Below are 22,175 nucleotides of genomic sequence, written 5' to 3'. Positions count from 1 at the left end.
AAGAGCGGGCAAGAAAGGGTCTATGAACTTCCATGGTGTATGCTGTTCTTTTCCTGTGTCCCCAGTCTCCAGCACCTTTCATTGCCACTGTGTCAATTTGGAAAAAAGCAAAAGGGGGCTTGTAACTGGAGAAGCCCAAGAAGGGCCCTCCTGGGTGAGGGTACCTTACCAACACTTTTTCTCTTTGGGTGAAACAGGAAGTGTGACAAAGCTTAGGTTCTGCAGACAGAAATGCAGGGGCCGGGTAGCAAAGAATGACTGGATCCTGCAATTGCCATTGTCCTGTTTGTAGGGAATCACACTAGGAGTGGAAATAGTGAGCTGCTGCAAGTTGAAGAGGAGGAGCAGTCCTGATTGTGTGGCTTCAACATTTCACTGGAGGCCACAGTGTCCTTCCTTGTAAAGCTAATGGATGTCATGAACTTAAACCAGAACCAAGACCCTCTGGGGCACTAGCCACTCCCCTTGGAGGGATGCTTTCTGGCACCCCTGCTGACCAAATGTTTGTTTTAAACCAAACAAGATATCATCATGTCTCAGGAGGTGCCACTGGTGATTCAACAGGAGGTTCTCTTGAGAAAGTGCACGTCCAGCACCCCACAATAGTGCTAGGAGCCACCATTATGTCTGCGGTGCTGTTATTTGGAGGTGGAAAGCCAAGGTCTTCACTGTTAATGATTCATAAACCCCCATGCCACTTCTTACAGGTGATCAACTTTCACCCCAGGTGATTCCATTCTACACCTCTAAAATTCCTCAGCATGGTTTGTGGCACAAACCAAAACCCCCTGTTCAATGCTGTTGTGTAGCATTGTGCAAAGTTGCTTCTAGTACTTGGGGTGGGGATTGGATAAGGTGGCTGGCAGCCAAGAGGAGCATTAAGCCAAGCTTTGCCTTGGTGTGCGCACCCCTTCAGTTAGGATCATTCAGGTTAGCTTCATGATGGCTTTGTTTTGTGATCCTCTTCTGACAGGGGCCACAGTGCAGAGCACCTAGGCAGGTAATGTTGGATGGGGAGATGAAGGCAATTTAGAGGTGGGGACAAGCACATTGTGCACATTATAGGGAAGGATGTTAAAGGCAGAATGGGTGTGTCTACACATGCATTAATGCTCCTTTTCTAATGTGCATTAAATGTAGTGCCTCCAATGTGAGGTACTAAATTAATGCGCATTAGGCTGTGCTAATGTGCAGTAGTGCATATGCATACTTTTTTAGTGATTCTTAATACACAGTAGACTATTTTACTGCACGTTAGCGTAATGTCATGATGTTTTATGTGATGCTTTAATACACAGTAAAATAGTCTACTGTGCATTAAAGCCCACGTGTAGACATGCCCAGGGAGCAATGTGAAAAAAGGCGTAGCCACAAGGGAGAAAAGTCCTGTGGGAGTGGACTGTCTTCTGTCTTCACAGCTTTCTTTCCTGGTTTCTGCTCAATGAATGTCTCTCTCCCTCTCAAGGGGGAAGCCACACCCTGTTTTAAAAGTATTGGGGCAGCTAGGCTCAGCTACACCTGACTGCTTAAGCACAGGGAGCCTCCTAGCCCAGACTCTGGAATCTTGAGTGTGGATTTAACCAAGGGGTTTCTGTGGAGGGGGTAGTGGGGAGTCCTCATACATCCAAGCCTTGCTTAGGCAGTGATGATGGCAAGTCAGATCCCTCCATTCAGAAGCAACATGAAGACATCAGCTCCCTGGGTTCAATAACATGCTGCCCATGGCCTCCTCCCCCACCCTGTTTGTGCTGTGGTGTTAACTCTATTGATGGGTACAGAATGGTCTTTCTTCAGCCATTAATACACTATTGATTCGCAGCCCTCATGACGGTGTTAATGGACACTGATCGTGTATTATTATTTCCATAATCAGCCTGAAGCTGGAGTGAATTTCCCTGTGTAAATGGTCCATCAATATTATGCCCAAAATACTGGGCTGGAGGGGAAGGAGCTGGCCTGATTATTTGTTTTGTTTAAAGTTTCAGTGAAGCCTCCGGTCTCCATCCTCGATGGGTTAATCAATGGCACCAGCTGAATAATGAGTGGCTCGTGCAGCCAGCCCAACTGTGTATTTCCCATCCCTCCTCAATGCAAGAATACCTCTGTCCCGGAAAAGTATCCCCCTTTGCCTTACACTTCCACGTTCCTCCTGTGTGCTGGCAGCCTGTGTACTCCCTTTCATGACATAGTCCTCCTTCCTTTTGTCACACCATTTTCTGGGAAGTGAATACAACAGATGCTTGCTACTTGAGCCCTTGTGTATATTGCTGTCGTGCATGCAAAGTTTTAGTGGGTACTCTGCAGGAATAGCCAGGGATAAAGCTCTGTGCCTCTTGTTGCCAAAGCAGAGCTGCTATCCCTTTTGACCCTCCCGTAGCTGTTAGCAGTGGAAGGCCTATGATATACAGTGGAACCACTGTGATTCCACCCAGTTGATTACAGTACTAGCTCAGCAAGAGAACCTCATTGATTTTATAATTAACTGCCGATTAAACCCTTGTATCAATGCAGTGAGGGTTTGGAGTTTCTGTTTTTCCTTGGTGCCAGCTGTAAGGCTCATCCACTAGTTGCCTTTTGTTTGGGACTGGGGAGGTGAGAGAATATGACTGGCAGCCAGCAGGTTGGCTCTCTGCTAGAGCAGCAGATTGTGCTAGTCTGACTGGCAATGAGTGTTTACCCCTAGGGTGCTCACTATAACTCCAAGAAGATTGACCCAGACAGGCGAGCAGGGCTGGGAGAGAGCTCTGGCTCTTAGCCTGACCCACTTGCAAAAGTACCCTTATCACAGTGCACACAGAAAGGGAGAGAGAATCGCTTGACTGGCAAAGCTAGAGGTTTGCTTAGTTCAGAAGAGTACTGAGGACCAGAAGAATCTAGACCAGATGTCGCAGTGGTGAGAAATGGACCAATCTATGCTCCATCAGTGGGGACTGGATACTGAACCTTAGTCTGAGTATGTGTATGTGTACATGCATGTGTGTGCATGTATGTGCACAGCACGTGTTTCTGTGTGTGTGTGTGTGTGTGCACATGCAAATTTTGATAACAGCACTTGTGACTGAACTACTTCATCTGGAAACTGTCCACAGAACAGGTGGAGCCAAGGTGGTGGTTGGGCAGCACAGAAATGGGCTGGTTAATCCTCTGAGCCCTCCTGTGATGTCCTATGGACTCTCCCCCAAGACCTGAGGCAGTTAGGAGAGGGTGACGTGCGGTGAAGAAGCGAGGCTGAGTACATATGTAGCGTCTTTCTTAGAGACCAAGAAGGATGAGCTAGCCATTTTCTCAGCCCTGCAGTGTGGGATAGAAAGACTAGGTGGACAGCACCAGGCCCAGGAATGCTGGCTTGTTTTTATAAGGCTGCTTATGAGGCATAAGGCTGTGGTTATAGATTTTCTTTTTAGAATAAGAATATTGAACAACTTGTGCTGAGGAACAGGCTGCACAGAGATATGCACCCAAAGATAGCACGTAGGGATGAGACAACAACATGGTAAGGCACACTTTCTGGCCTGGCTATCATTAAGAGCCTGTGGGAATTTTGTATAAAATCAATAAAGAAGAGTTTATAGCATAGACTGGCTCAGGGCAGATCTGCCTGTTTCAGCTTGAGAAGACCTGGCTCCAGGGCGAGACTATACTGAACTGGTGTCATCGTCATCTGGGACCTGGTTTGATGTGGGCCAAACCAGTGGGAGCCATTTCAATCAGGGCTCCATGAAGGATCACCTCCTGGTAGGTCAGCTTGGCTTTATGTTATGACCTTAGCCCAAAAGGAGGAGACTTCCAGTTCCACACAACCCCTTCAAGCTTAGGGTTTGTCTCTATGATTAGTCTGCGTCAATGTAAACCCTGCTGCTTCCATGTAAAAAGAGTGGTGTCTCCATGACAGAGTCTCTGAATTGGATTGAATCCCTGTTGGGACCAGTACTAAGGAGACACTCATTTGGCTCAGCTGGAAGAGCTGCCCTCTCTGGACCATGACCAGATTCATGTTAGGATCTTGGCTGTGATGAGTTTGAGGGCCTCACTAGGTGTTTGGGTATAGGATAAGGGATTTGGATCAAACTTCAGTGTCTGGGCCCAGCAGGTCCTCCACTCGCTATGTTCTGCTCTGGGTTGGTGCTAGGGCCAGGCTATAAATGAGGAACCTGGGTGTGGTTGCAGAGTGGTAAGTGCCCAGAATGGCCCCAGGTGTGTAAGCCTGAACCCTGCCCTGGGCTTGTGCTAATGGCCGCTTCCAATTGACTTAGGGTGTCAGATGGATATCTCATCCTTCAGGCTATGGTGTTGAAGGTGGCTGGATATGATGGTAATCACAACACTCCTGTTGGCTACATGAACTGGTGTTGAATGGGAGCGTGGCCATTGACCTTGAATGGAGATATGGCCTTCTGGGACACTTTCAGCTTTCCTTGCTATACCCCTGCTCTCACTTCTCTTCCTCCATCCTGAGTCTAGACCAGGAGTGGGCAACTATATCAGCTGGAGGGCCACTTAATGAGTTTTGGAGACCTGTTGAGGGCCACATCCATCCCTCTCCCCTTCCCCTCCCGTCCCCCTCCCCTCCCCTTCCAGAGCTATAGTACACAAGGAACTCCAAAGCTCAGCTGCGGACCCAGACGGGGACTTCCATCATGGCGGGTGGGTGGTGGCACCAGCTGTGGGTGCAGCCAGCAGGTTCCAGTGCCCTGATGTGGAACCTTTTGGTGGTGTCACAGCTGATGCTGCCACCTGCCCGGTGTGGCAGAACCTCCTGCCTGGGTCCACAGCTGATGCTGCCAGCAGGTTCTAAGTTGGGGCTCCGGGCAGGAGCTTCCACTGTGCTAGGAGGGTGTCAGAATCAGCTGTGGACACCACCAGCAGGTTCTGGGCTCCTGAACCTGCTGGTGGTGTCCAAAGCTGACACTGCTTCCTGCCTGCTGTGGCAGAAGCCCCGACCGGGTGCACAGCTGATGCTGCTGTGTCAAGGGCTGATGCTGCTGGGTAGAAGCAATCCTGCCCACCTGCCTGCCTGCCTGCCTGGCAACACATGGCAGCCAGAGCCAGTGCCAGAGCCAGTGCCAGAGACAGTGAATTGGTGGCTGTCCACCCACGAGCTGGATTGAATCTGTTGGTGGGCAAGATCCAGCACATGGGCCATATTTTGCCCACCCCCTGGTCTACACTTTCTCATTGCTTGCAGTGCAAATGAAAAGGATTGTTCTTCACAATCTCATGCCAAGTTTGAAAGCACTGTCACCCCCATTTTGCAAACTGGGAACTTGGGCCTGGAGAAATTAAATAGCTTTTCCTGATACATGCCAGCAGTTTGTGGGAGTGCTGGGAATGGAATCCAGATTGGCCAGCTCTTGGTCCACTGCCTTGCCCATAATACCATTTCTCTCTCCTTTTCTACATTTTAATAACATTTCCAACCTTTTAAAGTAGCGGGAGTCTCATAAACTTCTGAGATTATGGTAATAATAACATTGTACAGTACATTGCACTGGGCATAAAGTTATTTTATTCTCTCCAATTTCCTCTCATTTTAATGTGTAAATATATCAAGGGAAAGCTTAGTTAGAAATCTCAGTGCAGAGGCCAAGCACATTACAGGCCATGCCTTTCCAGAGCGGGAATTACTAGGTGATGTTATGAGCTGGATAGGTTTTAAAGGCTGCAGCTATGACTGTCTCAGAGCAGCAGTGTTCAACCTGTCATCCATGGAGCTGTGTCATCCAGTCTGTGGAGCTCCCCACAGGTCCAAAAATTTAGCAGCGGGGGAGCAATAGCAATGCTAATTGCTCCTGGAGCTGTGGCAATTAGTGCTGCCACCGTTTGCCTGCTGCTGAATTCCTGGACCCATAGGGAGCCTTGTGGTCTGGGTGATCTGGTTCTGTACACTAGAACATACCAGTGTACAGTCACTCCGTGGCCAGATACAGGTGGGGTTGGGCTGGCGCATGGAGTCATGCTGATATGCCGTGTTGCACCCATGGATCAACTGCATATGCTAGCCTGGCACTGGAGCCAGCCTGCACCATTTGTCCAGTCCACAGAGCTGGAGAGGTTGAGCACCACTGTCTCAGTGTATTTTGTTTGTTTGAGGCATGCCATGTTGTGTTGTGCCCTTTTGTGAGGGGGTTCGCCCTTGGAGGCAGAATGGGAACGCTGCAGCCCCCTCCTGCAATAACTTGGAGAGGAGATTGGTGTTCCAGTCCTGCCCTGGCCCCTCCGAGTTCTTTGGAGCTCTTTTCCCTCTGCCGTGTATGGTTGTTTGGGTTCTCTTCACCTGAAGCCACTTTCAGAGAAACTGCCCAAAGCATATGGCATCTATCCTGAGCTCATTCTTTGTAGGGCTCCAGAGGGAATGGCAGGGATTACTCTTTCAGTCCCAAGCACCAATCACCTTGCCTTACAGTCTGACCTTCCTTTTCCTGCCCAGGGGAGAATGACTTTAACACAACCCCATTTAATGTGCCAGGCACAGTCCCACCATCTGGGGAGGGAAGCAATACTTTTCTATTCTATGGGAGACTCATGCATGCTAAAATCTCTCATGAGAGACAGGATGATGCCAAACAATGACACACGTCTTCCATCTGAGCACCTTGCAAATGTAATTAATGCTTGTAAAGCCAGTTTACAGATGGGCAGAGTGATAGTGACTTTCCCAAACCCATTCAGCATGTCATAGTAGAATTGAGATTAGAACCCAGATCTCATAGCTCCCAGACCTGTGATTTAACTCTGACTGTGAAGGGTAGAGCTTTGCCCTTGGTTTTACCTATCTCAACTCACCAGTGTCCGGATAGATCTCAGGGCAGAGTTTTCATCTATCAGACTCCCATCACAGAGGACCTGAATACCTTTACTCTCCCTGGTAGGCTGCAGGTGACATGGTAGTTTTTCTAAACTCCCCTTTTAGTGACCTGGATTCAAATAAGAGTTAAGGGGCAGATGAAGTGACTGTAGAGCAGGAGAGAGTCTGCTTCTTTGTTTGGACAGGGCAGTAGCATACTACCATGTAGGCCTCATTTTATGAACAGAGGAAGGAACTCTACTGCAAACAGGGTCAAAGTAAGTTACTAAGACACCTACTAATGAAGCTAGAAATGCAGGGCTGGATCCACAAAGGTACTTGACTCCTACTCACTGATTCTAGAGGAAGGCTTGGTGCCCCAAAATTTTTGTGGTTCTGTCCCACAGTCTAATTTCTAAATCCACTGGACTGGAGAAAGCTTTGTGGAGGGGCAGAGTGAGCAAGGACTGGAGAAGTGTCCTTGAGACTATGCATTTGGAGCTATTCACTGGTATAGTTATACTGGGATAAGTCTACAGTGGACACTAGGGTTCATGTCTGCATTGCCTAAGACCATGCTTGGGATTTGTGGAAAAATGCCTCACCCTCTCTGTCCCATTTCATCCATGATATATTCTGAAAAAGTTTAATGGAGCCAGTCTAATAAGCATGTCTAAAACTGATATCTGGACTGCTGGTTGTGCCCTGGGTTAAAAAGAAGCCTCTATGGCCCCTGGCAGACATTATGTTTATCATGGAATTAACACATTTGGTGTTAAGTTGTAACGTATTTCACGTGCAAGAAATTTATGGCAAGAGAAAATGGCAAACCAGCCACAAAGGTGTTCCACATTTAATCAGTTCATCTGGGCAGGTGGTAGGCTTTGGTTCCATTTTGGGTATCCTGTTCAAGCTTTGGATCCTGAGGACCAGGCAGAGGGCAGCCCCAGGTCTCAGTTTGGACACTTGGTTTGAGCCCCAGTTCATCAGGATCAGGCAGTGGGCAATCCTGGAGCACAGCTGCACCCCTGCCCAAGTCCTGTAGATCAGCTGCTTTTGGATTAATGTATACCCCCAACCAAATCCATACAAGTTAGTTTGGAAGCAGTCACTCATTCTAAAGGGTATACTTAGGAAGTTGTACCAGTATAAATAATGATGCTGGTAAAATTCTTCAAGCAGATAAGCCCATGAATAGAGTTGGAAGGCCGGAAAGGGTTAATCAGGGAAGAGGAACAAACAGAGCTGTGACCACTGTGGGGTATTAACCAAAGGCAGAAGAGCCAAAGAAGTCAGAAGACCTGGGGCTAGATAGATTGTACACCAAGCAGGGGGGCAGCAGAGGAACTTAGGGAAATATTTAACTGGTAGCTATGGCAGCAGATAAAAATTCTGCTTCTCCACAGGGTGGCTGGAAATTAGTTTTAGTGGTAAGGTCCTGTTTGCAGAGGGAGAATGGAGCTACCAGCAGGCAGACGACTCCCAGAGAAAAGTTAAAGAGAATTAAGAGTAGCTTAGCTGCTACTGCAAGCTAAAGAGCTCTGAGACAGGGAGTCTGCGGGAATGCAGGCAGCACAGGTCCAAGGGGAGAACTCAGTGCGAGATGGGGTCTCAGCTTAATCAGCAGCGGAGATTCCTCCTGAATCTGAAATTGGGCACAGCCAGCATGATGTGCAGCATGATTAGGATAGAGCAGCCACTGGCAGGTCTGGGGTGAGAGGTGGGGAAAGGGAGCCCAGACCTGGAATAACTCAGGAAGGGGCTGAAGCTCAGGATGGAGGGGCCTTGGTAAAGGCAAGTACAAGAAGGCTGTACATTTATTTGCCCCCTTTCCCTTTGTCCAAGCCTCAGAACTGCCTTCCTCTAGCAAAGTGGGGGATAACTTCTTTGATAGGTGAACCACGAATGAAGCTCCACACCCTCCTGAGTGCTGCTCTGATCCCTTTCTCCTGCTTGATCTGCTGCTTTACTTCCTGCTCTGTGCTTCCTGCCTAATCTGTTGCTCTCCTTTTTGTTCCATGCCCTATTTGCAGCTCTGCTGCCTGCCCCCCACCCCTCCCAATCTGTTGGCCACCCTTGCCCTAGCAAATACCACCTCTCTGGCTTCCTTTTTCTCCCACCTCCTGACATGTTCAGTCAATTATAATCCTCCTTCCCTTGTCTGCTCCTTGTTCCAGTATTTTAGTTTTTAATGATGCTAAGCCTGTTGTGAACACTATCTCAGGAGGTCTCTGCAAATGCTAAAAGCAAGGGAGGGGAGGAGGGGCAGAGATGAGTTTGGAGAGATACACTCTAATGTCATTCCAATAAATACATTGTCTCAATTAGTTCACAACAGTTTGGACAATAATACACGCTGATCCTGCCAATACATTGCTATTGAACTGGAAAGATTGAGGCGAGGAGGTGAGAAGGGCAGGAGGTCATCCAGCATCACAGCTTCTATGCAGCACTGGAGCCTGGACCATTAATGCCTTCAATGCAGCATCACATGTTAGACAGGGGAACGAGGTGATCCCTGTGAAAAATGAACCTGTGATCCCTATGGAGACCTTCAGGTGTTATAATGGACCTTGTCACACGTTACACTTTGGATGAGTTTTATTTAGACCGTAGTAAATATTACTGTGAGTTAGAAAGTTTCTGAGCAGTCACCCAGTAACACTTACTATGATCTAAATAAAACATGTCCTAAATGCTTCAGTGGTTGAAAACTCCTGTGCTCTGTAAGGTCTGGGACTGACTAACTGCTATTTGTCAGTGCCAGCCCCACAGGAAGTCCCCTGATCATATTACCTCCATGGAGCAGCTGAACATTAGTGCAACATGTGTTAGATAATATCATCTGAGGATACTCCTTATAGGAGAAATCCTAACTAAATGCTACACTACGAGGGCACTTAGCATGTTTTACTGCTTGAATACTTGGACACTAAGGTAAGTGTCCTGTGCCCTTGCAAACCCTATGCATAGTTTGGTGGGTTCATTAGTATTCTTTGCTTTCAATCCCTTGTTTTTAAAGTTCCTGTGTGTTGAATTGCACTGGAGCAGTTAAGGCTGTGAATCTGAGTTAATCTGGAAGCACCACAGCTGGTGGTGGAGGTGCATCTCAGTGATACTCACCAGTGAACTAGCAGTTTCTAGACATACCTGGAGGTCTTTTTGTCCTTTGAAGTTGGACTGGAGTTTCCTCCAAACTCAAGCATTCGTGTCCTATTGGGATGCACACACGACCATATGTAACATGTCTCAGCCAGCTCTCATTATATATCCACTCCTTTTAAAAGCTGCTTTTGCTTATGTTGATCAGGCCTGACTGGTAGGGGTTGAGGCAGGGCATGGCTAGCTTAGGGGACTGGTAGCAGGATAGGGAGCTTTTTGCCTTTGTATTAGGAAAAACTAAAAATCTTTCTTTCTCTATATTTTATTATTGTTCAATGGGTACTGGTGTCACCACTACCTGTACAAGCTGCCTCCCCAACTCCTCTCCATTCCCCCACCCCCACCTCCCTGTTAGAGGCTCAGCAGAAAGTCAGAGTGGAGGAGCTGTAGAGAATGAAGTTCTCTCCCATCTCTTTAGGAGGATCCATCTAGAACGGGGCCTGAGTGCTGGTATAAAACATGGGGGACTGTGCATCTTCTGTGTCCAGGGCTGTAGGATATACTAGTAGTGCTTGTACAACTCTAGAACAGTTCAGAATGATTGGCTGATTAATTCTCACCATCCTTCTGCAAGGTGACATCCCTGCTTTACAAAGGGAGAAACTAAGGCACAGAGCAGTCATGATTTGACCAGGATCACTCAGCTGGTCCCAGATCCTGGCTCTCACCACTACAGTACTCTTCCTCTCAAAGCTGGGAACTGAGCTCCCTGTCTTTGCAGAATTCCCTGTCCCTCACTGAGAGGCAATGTGTTCTTGGCTTTTAGTCTCCAGCGAATCTTCAGTTTCTTTCTCTAGGATTAAATTAATTTAAATACAGACTGATGCCAGCAAGTCAGGAGAAGTGAGAAAACCCCAGTTTTCAGGCCAAGGATGCCTTTGCATCTTTAACATGCTGGCTTTCTCCTCCTGTATCCCTTCAAGTCCACATTGCTTCTCAGGCGAGTGTATGCAACTCTAACCACTCTGAGGACTTGGACTCTGCTTGCACTTTGCTGGTGTTCCCTTTTCTAATCCTTTCTCTTTTTTCAGCTCCAGCTCAGGCCCAGATCATCCATGCTGGGCAGGCATGTGTTGTAAAGGAAGATAACATCAGCGAGAGAGTGTATACCATCCGGGAAGGGGACACTCTGGTTCTGCAGTGTCTGGTCACAGGACACCCACGGCCACAGGTAACCTGTCACCCATGCCCCTGTGGTTTTCTGTCAGGATTATTCCTCCATGTTGAGGAGACACTGTGGGAGGCTTAAGTTAGGGATACAAATTTCCCCAGCACCTTCACTCTCCTGCTGATTCCCCACCACTTTCACTCTCTTCTCTTTCTCTCTCCTGGCTTCCAAACCAGTGTCTGCTGCACTGGAGCAGCTGCACCATGAAGAAAAAAAGGGCTTAAGCAGCAGAGGTGCTGGACCTGGTTGTGAGCAATCCCTGGAGCTGAAGTTGGCTGAGTGTGTACATCACCCCTAGTGGTTACAGCCAACAAAGGGGATAGAAGGCCTAGTAAGGCATAGCAAATGGAGATTCCCCTGTAGATCGCCTGAGAGTGGCCTTTATTCTGGAGCAGAAGGTTTTGAGGGGGTAATGCTGGCTGTTTGCTGCCCACTAATATCTCAAGGGTCTCCCCAGAGCTTCTGGCATTGTTCAGTACATAGAGCCCCAAAAGGCAGATAGAACAGACTGAACTAAAAACTCCATTTAATTCTGTGCAGTGTAGATAACCTGTAGACTTTAATCCTCTCTCCTCAGAATAGTAAAGCTTGGATAAGGGTAGTGCAAGCTTCTCCTCTGCCCTTCACCTTCAGAGAAGAAGAGCAGAGCCCCCCTGGCCATCCCATCCTTGGCTTCTCTCAGCAAGCTGTTAAAGGAGACTACTTAGCAGAGGCATAACTAGCAGGACTTGCACCCTGGGCCAGACCCTGCTGCAGGAGGGGGGGGAATGGGTGCCAGAGGGGAAAGGATGCCAAAGACAGAGGGTAGGAAGGATGAGTCTGATTTGCTCTGAGGACTCGGAAGTCCCCAGCTGGTGCTGCTGCAGTGCATTCTGCCCACCCAGGTTGTTACTACAACAGCAGCAGCACAGTGTCCCCGCACCCAGGACGGACTCCCTTGAGGTCATTTTTCTACCTCCCCCACAAAATTGGCATCCATGTCTGATGGGTCCCGCTTGGCCACCAAGTTATGCTACTGTTGCTAAAGTAACTTGGGCAAGAGGTGGTTTCCTGATGTGGGTACTTGCCTATGGTGAACATCCCTGAGACCCACCAGCTTGTTTAGTACAGCAGCCAGCAAACAGGTGTCAGAGAATGGCAGTTTTTTTATTGGTGCTGATTTGGGTTGGATTCAGACCCATAACACAGGTACATCTGCACTTCAGGCCGAGGCTTGACTGCAGCTGCTGTGAATGAGCTTTAAACTTGCTAGCCTGGATGCTGGCTGTGTACCTGAGATGGCATGCAGCCGAGGTGGGGGAGCTTCTGGAGGGTTTGCCTAGGGTCCCTGAAAGCTTTGCAGCTCATGCTGAAACCCATATTGATGCAGCTACACTGTTACCCAAGCTAGCTCATTTCAGCCCAGCTCAGATCTGTCTCCATGAGTATCAGTCACACTTCTGGACTGGACCTCTAGAGGTGAAAGTGCTGTGAGGAGATTCTGACTTAGTGGCTGGCTTGCATAAATGAGCCCCAGAGCACTGCTGATATTGTGACTTAAACCAGACCTTGGGTACCAAAATAAACCTTCAGGAGCCTGTTATGCTGTGAATATGCTTCCCCAGGAGAAGAACAAGAACAACTATGAGAAGTTCATCTTTTCCCCCTGCACCCTTCTCAGCCTTTTCAGCAGCTATGCCTGCTGTAGGCACTTGTTCAGATAAGCTATTGTTCAGTGTATGCCAATCACCCCTTCCCCAAATGAACTCACAAGGAGCTACTTGGCTCCTAAGAAAGGACAAAGGGAAGAGAGCAGCTCAGGCAGAACAATCTGAAACAGATTATTGAAATCAGGAGACAATCTGAGCCAGGAGTTTGAGGAAACAAGACACTTAACAGAGCTCCCTGGGCCATTGCAGAACACTGTGGAGGATTGCCTGGTCCACACACAGGGGTATCCTGATCACAAACAGGTCATAGGCATGCAGAAAAGAAGCAGGGGAATGCTTATGCCCAGGTGCCTAGGTACACACTGTGTGGTGGAACACATGCTACTCATGGGCACTCTGGACCTGGGAGCATGACAGAGTATTGGTGTTTTGGGGGCACACAAATACTGGTGATGCATGCAAAACCATGGCACAGGCAGAGCACATGGGGCACTGCACTGTGTGCCCATGGAGGCCAGGCACATGGAACCCCAGATGATGTATAGCAGGACACAGATCCATCTCTCCCTCTCCCCAGTCTCCCTGTTCTTACCATCTCTTCTCCCTTTCTTCTTGTGCTTTGTCTCTCTCCCCTCCCTCTCCCTTGTATGCCCTCTCTCTCCTCCCCAGTGCTCCAAATCAAAGCACTTCTCTTAACCTTTGTTTAATCTTTTCCCTTCCCCTCTTCCAGCCACTCATTAAAGCTTTAACATGTGGCCAAAATATTTAAATGAGGTTGCAGTGAAAAGGCTGGGGAAAGATTAAAGAGCTGACTGAAGAGTCCTTGCAAGCAAGAGACTCTGAGAGACTTTCAGGCCCCAAAACAATTTCATAATACACCTACAGAGGCTAAATAAATCCATCACAGGGTGGCCATTAGCAGAGAAAATCAGCACAGTATGGAGCACTTAGAATTGGAATAAGCTGTACAGCTCTGTCCTCTCCAGAGCACCTGGCTCCAATCCAGTGACATGTCATTTGATGTAAGGGTTTGACATGGGCCACTCGGTGTCCACCCTGCCAGGACATTAGCCCTTCCTAGCTTGAGGACGTTAGTGAATGAAGGTTCTCTTGCTTCCCTCCAGTTGTTCAGTGCTAACAAGTCACTGATTCTCAGTCCAGCCTCTAGCAGGGCAGGTGTCCACATTGGAGGACGCTACCATCTGCTATTCCATACAGAGGTTGCCAACAAAGCAGACCAAGAAACCATAGAACAAATGAGCTGTGGTGTCTGCCCTTCCTTCCTGCTGGGACAAAGGAAGCTTGCACTGCCGCTGCCGGCACTGTACCTTGTTATGGGCATAGGAAGAGGACTCGAGTCTATGGGGCACTTCTGTCCTGTCCCATGATTTACTGTGGAACAACATAAGAATCTGCACAGATCCCCCAAGCTGGGATTTTTCAGACTAATCATGTAAAATAAGGGCAAACATGCAAAACAGTCTGCAATCTGAAGGGCTCTTTTTCTTCTTTGTTAATGCCTGTGCTACAAAAGGCTGATTTACAAAAGTAGCAGACAGTGGGGGCTCCTCCAGAGAGAGGGAGACAACAGGCTAGCAGCAACAGCAGCTGTGCCTCTTACTTCGGAAGACAGATTAAATATCCCATTGCCCAGAGAGAGATGAAAAGGCACTGACTGAAGGATGATAAAAGCTTTGCAACCAAGTGCTTGCTGCCCATGCAGCCACACAGCTGCCTGCCCACATACACTCCCCTTGCACCCTCCAAGGACCTGCACTGAAAGCCCTGTCTGTGCCACCACTGAGCCAAATGGGTTTGGAGGAGGGTTTTTCCTTGGTTAATTAAACAGAGCAGAGGGAGTGGGTAACTCCAAAACATGTTTGAGCTAGTGTGAATTTAGAGCAGAGATTGGGAAAAACACAGCAAGATGGAAGGAGTTGTTGCATTTGGTAAATAGGTGTGTAGGGGTCACCAGAGGGCCTGATGTACTGGAGTTAGTAATGGGCAGATGCAGCCATCCAGCAGGGATTTATTAAGACTACTAAACTTGCATTGGATGCAGTGCACATTGCTGTGCCTCCATGTGGGGGAAGGAGGGGAGTGCCGCCTTCTCAGGTGAGGGGCAAAAAGGTGAGCGCTGCTGTGATGAGATCTCAGGCCTGTGCTCACAGCTTTGAGGTAGTCTGTGTACCCGATAGCCCTGTTTCTCTCTCCTGCTTATTCCCTTGCTGCAGGTGAGGTGGACCAAAACCGCTGGCAGTGCCTCGGACAAATTCCAGGAGACGTCGGTGTTTAACGAGACCCTTCGGATTGAGAAGATCCAAAGGCTCCAGGGGGGCCGCTATTACTGTAAAGCAGAAAATGGGGTTGGGGTCCCTGCCATCAAGTCCATTCGAGTAGATGTGCAGTGTAAGTCGTTTAGTGGCAGCCCAGAGTTTCCCACAGTTCTACCGTGCTTATCTAACTGCTGGGCTAGCAGGGCTCTACATTAGCCTGGAACCATGCTCACCCACTCAGGTGCAAAGAGGCCAGCACATTAGATACAGAATTCACCTCCCCTGGGGTTTTAGACCCTTCTTAGGGAAAGGTAGTTTTTTCTGTTTAAGCCACTCTCAGGGGATGGACCCTAACACATCATCAGGAAGTCCTAGCAGTTGTCTGGGGTGCAGTGCTGCAAATGGCTTCACTTGCCTTCCCTTGGTCTCCTTTCTGAAGCCAGTCTACTTTGCCCCTCCAAAGTGGACCCACTGCAACTCTCTGGTATGCCCCAGAAACCAGTGCCTCCTCTGAAGCACCGTGGGAGTGGAGCACAGGATTCTGGGATGCATCTGAGAAGGCCAAGTAGCAAATGGGTAAAGGTGAGCGGACCTGAGGAGCCCTCAGTTGAAGCAACAAAGGAAGACACCTGTATTAAAATTCCTCTGGCCTCGTGCTGCTCTGTCTGGGTCTCTCACACCTTGGAGCTTCCACTTGTATACTGTTCATCTTACCATGGACTCCAAAGTCTAAGGGCTTTCCATGCAGGAGTAATGCTTCTTTGTAAAGGTGCTGTGGCTAGAATTGAGGATGGGATTATGTTTGTCCAGTACCCGCCTGTGGGACAGAAGAAGTGCCTAGCCCTCGGCACAGTTTTGAAGGAGATGCATTAGGCAGAGGCACTCTGCCTCAAGTAGAATAGGCAGGCAATAGAACTGCACAGACTCCAGGCCCACTGCTGCCTTGTCTGTTCATTGTTCATTGCTGCCAACCGATGCGGTCCCCTTCCAATCCTGACCTGGGTTCCGAAGGCCTAGCTAATAAAGGGTTTAAATGAAAGATGTGCCAGAACTCCTCAGGGGTGTGAGCATCCCCAGGCTTAGGGAAATTCAGGATACAGAGCTGCAGTTTATTACCAGCTTTAAGCCTAGTATGCCTGCTGCATTCTGCTCTGGTAATAGTTTCCATCTTCCTTCCTCACTTTGCCCCATTGCTTTACTTAATTAGGGTTAGGGTTGGGTATTTGACTAGTCAAATAAAGTTTGGTCAATTGACCGGTCAAATATGTGTCAGAAATTGTAAAAAAATTGCCAATAGGTCCAAATAATACACAGAAAAAGCGTGAATTTTCCATTATGAAATGTGTCAAAAAACAATAACAAACCATATTTCTGTTAAGAAGACTACAAAAAAATAGTTTCTTGGTAAAAATTCTTTAATTTTTGATGAGTCAAAAAATATGCAGTCAATTGACCAACCCTAAGTAGGGTAGAGTCAGGTGAGTACCTTGCTATTGGGAAGTTTTAAGGACACATTTTTCTTTCTGCAGCTCATGCCAGACTGACACCCAAGTTCACCTATGAATGCGTGGCTTGTCCTCCTTCCCCCTCTCATGCCTATAATTCTAGCATATAATTGTCATCCCCTTCTCCACCACTCCCAAACATCCAGCCATGTGTACAAGTTTTCTTGTACACCAAGTTCACCATGTGTACTCAGTTTTCTTGGCCCTTGGTCTAGCACCTTGCCAGGGCTCTTTGTCTTCAGGCAGGGGGCTAGAGGGAGAATCTCTTTTGATCTGAATCTCTTTCTACGTTTTGGGAGGTCCCTTTACTTCTGCGGTGCAGTGTGGTATGAAGGTGATGTAGAGTCCTGCAGTTCCTCCTGCAGCTCTGACCTGTAGAACTGTGGGGCCAATGGGATGGCCAAAGGCTTTCTGATACTAACATCTACTCTGCAGATGGACTTGGTAATGCACCTCCTTCCTATTTGCTTGTATTCTGGGAGAAGTCTGCTTTCTACCAGCATCTCTCTGTACAAGGGAGCAGAGAGGAAAGGCTTAGGGCAGTTGGTTGAGAGTTCACCAGACAACTTTTATCTGGGTGATCCAGCAACTGAAACCAAACCCTTCTCTTTCTTCCCCTAAAACATGCTTGGAGGTAAGTAGTCACCAAGTAGTCACCTGCAGAACGGTGTAATGAAGATTGTGTGGGGAGCTATATTAGGTACAGGGCATGTGCATGGGGTTCCAAGGAGTCTACAGTAACCTGCAGTGAGGGACTATTGCTGGGGTGAGCCTTAGGTCAGAGAAAAGGTGGGTGGAGTTTGGCTGTTGAGTCAAGGTCAAGTAGACCTTGGGGACAGCAAAATATAAATAGTTAATAGTTCAAATGCATCCCTGGTGCTACTCCACTGAAGTCAAGGAGTTGCATCAGAGAAACAGGTGATTTTGTGCCTGCCATACTTAGTTTGTTCCCAGCCTGGTCCTGAGGACAATTTCCCTCTGGGAGAAGGAAGCTTTGAAGTGCTGCAGAGACTGATTACCTGAAGAGGCTGAGTCAGATTAGAGGTTGGCATGTGCCTGTCCAGATCCCTGTTTTTAGAGCTCCCTGTCCTTTGATGTTAATTGAAATAAACTTTCCCTCAGGGAGAAAGAAAGGCAGTGGGCAGTTGAATTTCAGCTGTGGCCAGTCAGCCAGCCAGGTGGGCAGAAAGCACAGGTGGCAGAAGGCCGGTGCTAACGGGGCTTAGACCCCCCCAACTTTTTGTGGTGGCTGGCAACAGCAGCAGCACCACAGCACTGCCATCCTGCAGTGCCCGGTGCCACTCAGCATGCAGCCACTCTTCCACTACCACACACAGCACCAGCACATGCCGGCGGCCCTCCAATGGCCCAGTGGGAAGGAGGGGTAGGGGGTCAGGTGGGGGGCTCAGGCAGGGCCCCCAAATAATATTTTCCCTTACCGCTTATGGGCAGAAGAATTTAGGAAGCTGAAGTCACCAATACAGAGTTCCTATGTCTGGCCCAGCTAGGTCAGGATGCTGCTATTTGGATGTCCCTATGCTGAAGGAAGGGAATGGGAAGACAGGAAAAAGGATGGGGACATTTTAAAGACATGTTGTCATTGAAACATCCCATATCGTTGGCTCAATAAGCCTAATCCATTCCTCATGCAATTCCACTAACTTTATTGGCATTACTGTATACCAGGGATACATATGTGTTCTTGGGCCTTACTTCAGCTCTTCTCAGGAGATTTAGATTAAAGACTGACAGCTTTGGCAAGAGGAACCTGTGAGAAAAAGTCTAGGATTAAGAATCGGGAAGATGGCATTCTGCACTCCCCTAGGGAGACCCTAGATGAAGAGGGACTGGGATTTCTAGGGAGCCTTGGACATTGGAGGAACTAGTCCTACTTTAATACTCGTTTGGTGTTCATCTGACAGAGCAATGATAGGCTCAGAGTGTTGGTAGTTGTAGGGCCCATCTTCTAAGGTGTTGGGGAATAAAGGCAGTACCTACAAGGAGGAGGGAGGGTTGATAGAGCTCTGTCCAGGGTCCCAGGTGAAGGGGAAGGTTAAAGCAAAATTCAGCCAGACTTCCATGACTGAATGGAAATAATCTTTATAGAGAAAGCTAGTTTCTCTCTGTTTCTCTGCTGTCTTTCTCCTTATGTCAGATCATTGTTCATTTAACGGCTTGGCTCATATCTGTAAGCCATGGCATGGTCAAGCTAACAAATCTCAGCTTCCATTATAAATACTGTCTTCCAAACATACACCTTGTTAAAATATGCAAATGGACTGGTCCGTGCATGTGTCTCAGTGGGGAGAGTGTGCTGCTCAGATGATGCATTAACAGCAACTCATCTCTTTTTCTGTAGCCAGATTTCCAAATTTGCAAACATCTAAGCCAATATTTTAAAACCAAGTGACATGTAAGAACAGGAGGTGATGGGAACACATCTTCTCCCTTAATGGGCTCAGGGGATGGCGGGGATGGCATGAGTAATGCAGGCAATTAGCTTCAGTTTTAGTGATAGTTACCTCAGCTATTCACAGTTAAATCGGGGCCTGTTTATGATTCCTGTGACACTGAAGGGTATCCAGAGTCACTCTGCGGTGTTCAGTGGCCACCTTCCACTCAAAAGGTGCACATCAAAGGGGAGGGGGCATCTGGTCATGGGACATGAACATACATTTAATCCCAGTAGTGATGCTGTTTGATGTTCCCTACTTGGTGTTCCCCAGCTTTTGGGAACCCCTTTGTATGAAGGGGCTCCATCTTCCCTACCAGCTCTCATGCCAGACTTTCACTTGTTCATCTCTCAAAACACAGAATACTATAGAAGAGGAGCACAGTTTGAGAAGCCCCTTTTCTAACAGGGAGGCTGCAGCTGGGGAATCCTATGCCATGTGCCTGCTGCTGCCAGCCTGAGATGAGGAGTTTACTAAGTGGGTCTACCTGCAGGACTCTTCCTTGTGGCTTAAATGCTTAAATAAAGTTTCCTTGTGGCTTAAATGCTAATCACATTGGTGAGTGAGTCAGGACTAGCAAGCTTCTGGTGCAGGGCAGGCAAGAAAAGGAGAGTGGGGGGACAGCTTCCTTAGGGAGGGTAGAGACAAAGAGATAAGCTAATGGATAGAGCGAGGATATTTAATGTGAATTTTTAATAGGAAAGCAAGAGATGGGGAGAGGAGAGAGGGTTGGCTCACATTTTAATAGGAAGAAGGGATTAGGGATACATTTTAATAGAAAGAGAGGCAGGGAGGAGGAGAAGGAAGAGAGAGGCGGCATCCATGTTATACATCTCATGCTCCCATGGTGGATATCCCACCAGACCCTTTCTGCCCGTGAGGTGAGTCTTCAGCTCAGTCTGTTGCTGCTGTTACCATTCTGATTTTCTCTCCTGCATTAAGGTTTGTTTTATATTTATTTCCACTGTCTGGTCATTTCAAAGTAAAGGACTTAGCTCCAAGTTCCCATGGGGAATCTTTCAGGATTTGGGGAACAAATGTCACTGAGGTAAAAGGTGGCAGCAGAGGGGGACAAGGGTGTGGGGAGGGACTTTCTGGGTGTGGGAGCCCTTTTGGCCTGTTGACTGGGATGGAGAAGTGAGGCTCAGGGGTAAGTGAGCCAGCCTGGCCTTAAGTAGGTGCACTAGACAGTTGGTTCATCTTAGTGCTGTCTGAGGTCTGCAAATCAGGGCTTGTTTCCTTTTCCTGGAGAATATTGATTTCTCCCATCAGTTTCCTGTAGATCTCAAGTAAAGTGGGCTTTTAACCTAATTGTTATATAATTGTTCTCATTGGCTGCCTGATTCAGGGGCTCCCCACCTTGTCTCTCCTGATCAGTGTCACTGTCTGCCTGGCTGTGTGTGCCTAGCCTGACATTTTGGTAATGGCCACCTTGGGCTTGTCCTCCCTGCCTTCCAGATCTAGATGAGCCTGTTCTCACCATCCACCAAACCATCAGCGACGTGCGTGGCAGCTTCTACCAGGAGAAGACGGTTTTCCTCCGATGCACAGTCAACTCCAACCCACCAGCTCGCTTCATCTGGAAGCGGGGAGCTGAGACACTCTCCCACAGCCAGGACAATGGGGTGGACATCTATGAGCCTCTCTACACACAGGTAAGAGATGTCACCCACGAGCAGATCTTGCTGTTAGCGTGCATTGGCACATCACCCACTGGGGTCTGGACATGACCAGGGCTCAATATCTGTGGAGGATTCAGGAGTGCAGTGCTGGGGAGGGGGAAGTGGGTCTCCCTACACAATATGTTACCTATGATGGGAAAGATGTGCATCACAAGGAGCCTTCCTACTAACGATACTGATGGTGAAGGCAATGGATGAAACATCAGGGAAGAAAGCCCAGAGTTCCTTGGCCCGCCATGAGAATAGTGCCTGTGACTTTCAGGCTCTCTTGGAGATGGAGCCAGTTTAAGAAATTCCAGACAGGTTTGGTCATGTTTCTCACAGAGAGACATGGAGCTCAGTCCACAGGCCTCCAGCACTTTCCTTTGTCTTCCTATCTCTCCAGCCCCGATCATGCTCACATTATTTCTCTGCTCCTCAGCACTGTTCATAGACAGTAGATTATTCATTGAACTTTTAGCCCTTATTCCTTTTTAGAAACTGCTTTTGAGCAGGCCAAGCTTTTCAAGGCCATGTCAGTTAGTTATTCATTTTGCTGGATGAAGAGTTTGTGCACACTACTTTGAAATGTTGAGATTATTTTCTAAGTCTGTCATGTAATGGAGGCTATGATGGCAGCGTGGTTAAGGTGCTTTGCTATAGTTCAACAAGTGTTGAACCTTGCTACAGGCTGGCACCAAAGGCAACCCCTAGCTGATTTGGATGTAAATGGATACTAGATCACTTGGGCTTCAGAGTCAATGAGAGTCGACAGTGGCTAAGCTGTGTTGCTAGCCACATCACTCCCAGGTGTGCTGCTGGGTGCAGAAACTGGTGTGCCATAACCATGGTAATTCATGGGCCACTGGACTTGGGAAGAACTGGTTGTCTTTGCCCCATGGTGTCATTCTGCTCCCTGATTGATAGCTCCAAGCTGCAGAAATAGGGAAGAATATTTCCTGTTTGAAAATTTGCAAAGATTCTGATGGCTGTTGGACTTGATTGTGCTAAAAATGAAGAGCTTTTCAGAGTGGGAAGCAGTAGCACATGCAGTTCAAACACACATGTAGTCTTCCTCCCTTTCTCCTCTTCCTAGCATATAGGGCAAAACTCTTGATTTTTCTCTCTATCTCCATGTTACCCCTTGAATCCTAATATGTTTCTTGTCAGTGACTGCAACCCAAGAGTGAGATGGGGAGGTTGCAGGCAATCTGCTTTTTGCTCTGGAAATCAAACCTGAAGTTCTGCTGTGGCTTTGAACATTCTTCAGTAACTAACTGATTTCAGTGCTTTTGGCAAGGCAATTAGGCACCACAGGGAAGTGATGAACTATGGGGAGACGTGAAAAGGCAGTTTTGGAGAGGACTATTTCATCCCTTGCATCACTCTGCTAACTTGAGTCCTGGAAGCTGGGCTCTGAACAGACTCTGGCTTGGTTTGATTTTTGAGCCATGCCCCAGGCAAACTCTCAGTTTAACCAGGGCAGTGTTCACATTTTATTGAAACCCGTCTTTCCT

General features: G+C 48.0%; 1 protein-coding gene across 1 annotated transcript in view; it reads left to right on the top strand.

Moving 5' to 3' along the window:
• Positions 1–22,175, top strand: part of MDGA1 (MAM domain containing glycosylphosphatidylinositol anchor 1) — a 213,686-nt gene that overhangs the window by 60,987 nt on the left and 130,524 nt on the right. Inside the window, exons 2-4 of the mRNA XM_025197793.1 lie at positions 10,978–11,117; positions 14,998–15,172; positions 20,456–20,652. Coding sequence (XP_025053578.1) covers positions 10,978–11,117; positions 14,998–15,172; positions 20,456–20,652 — 512 coding nt within the window. The remainder of the gene's footprint in view (positions 1–10,977; positions 11,118–14,997; positions 15,173–20,455; positions 20,653–22,175) is intronic.

This window comes from Alligator sinensis, unplaced genomic scaffold, assembly GCF_000455745.1.
Source record: "Alligator sinensis unplaced genomic scaffold, ASM45574v1 scaffold198_1, whole genome shotgun sequence".
Lineage (NCBI taxonomy): Eukaryota > Metazoa > Chordata > Crocodylia > Alligatoridae > Alligator > Alligator sinensis.
The sequence above is the reverse complement of the archived record's forward strand: the minus strand, read 5'-3'. Positions and strand labels throughout refer to the sequence as shown.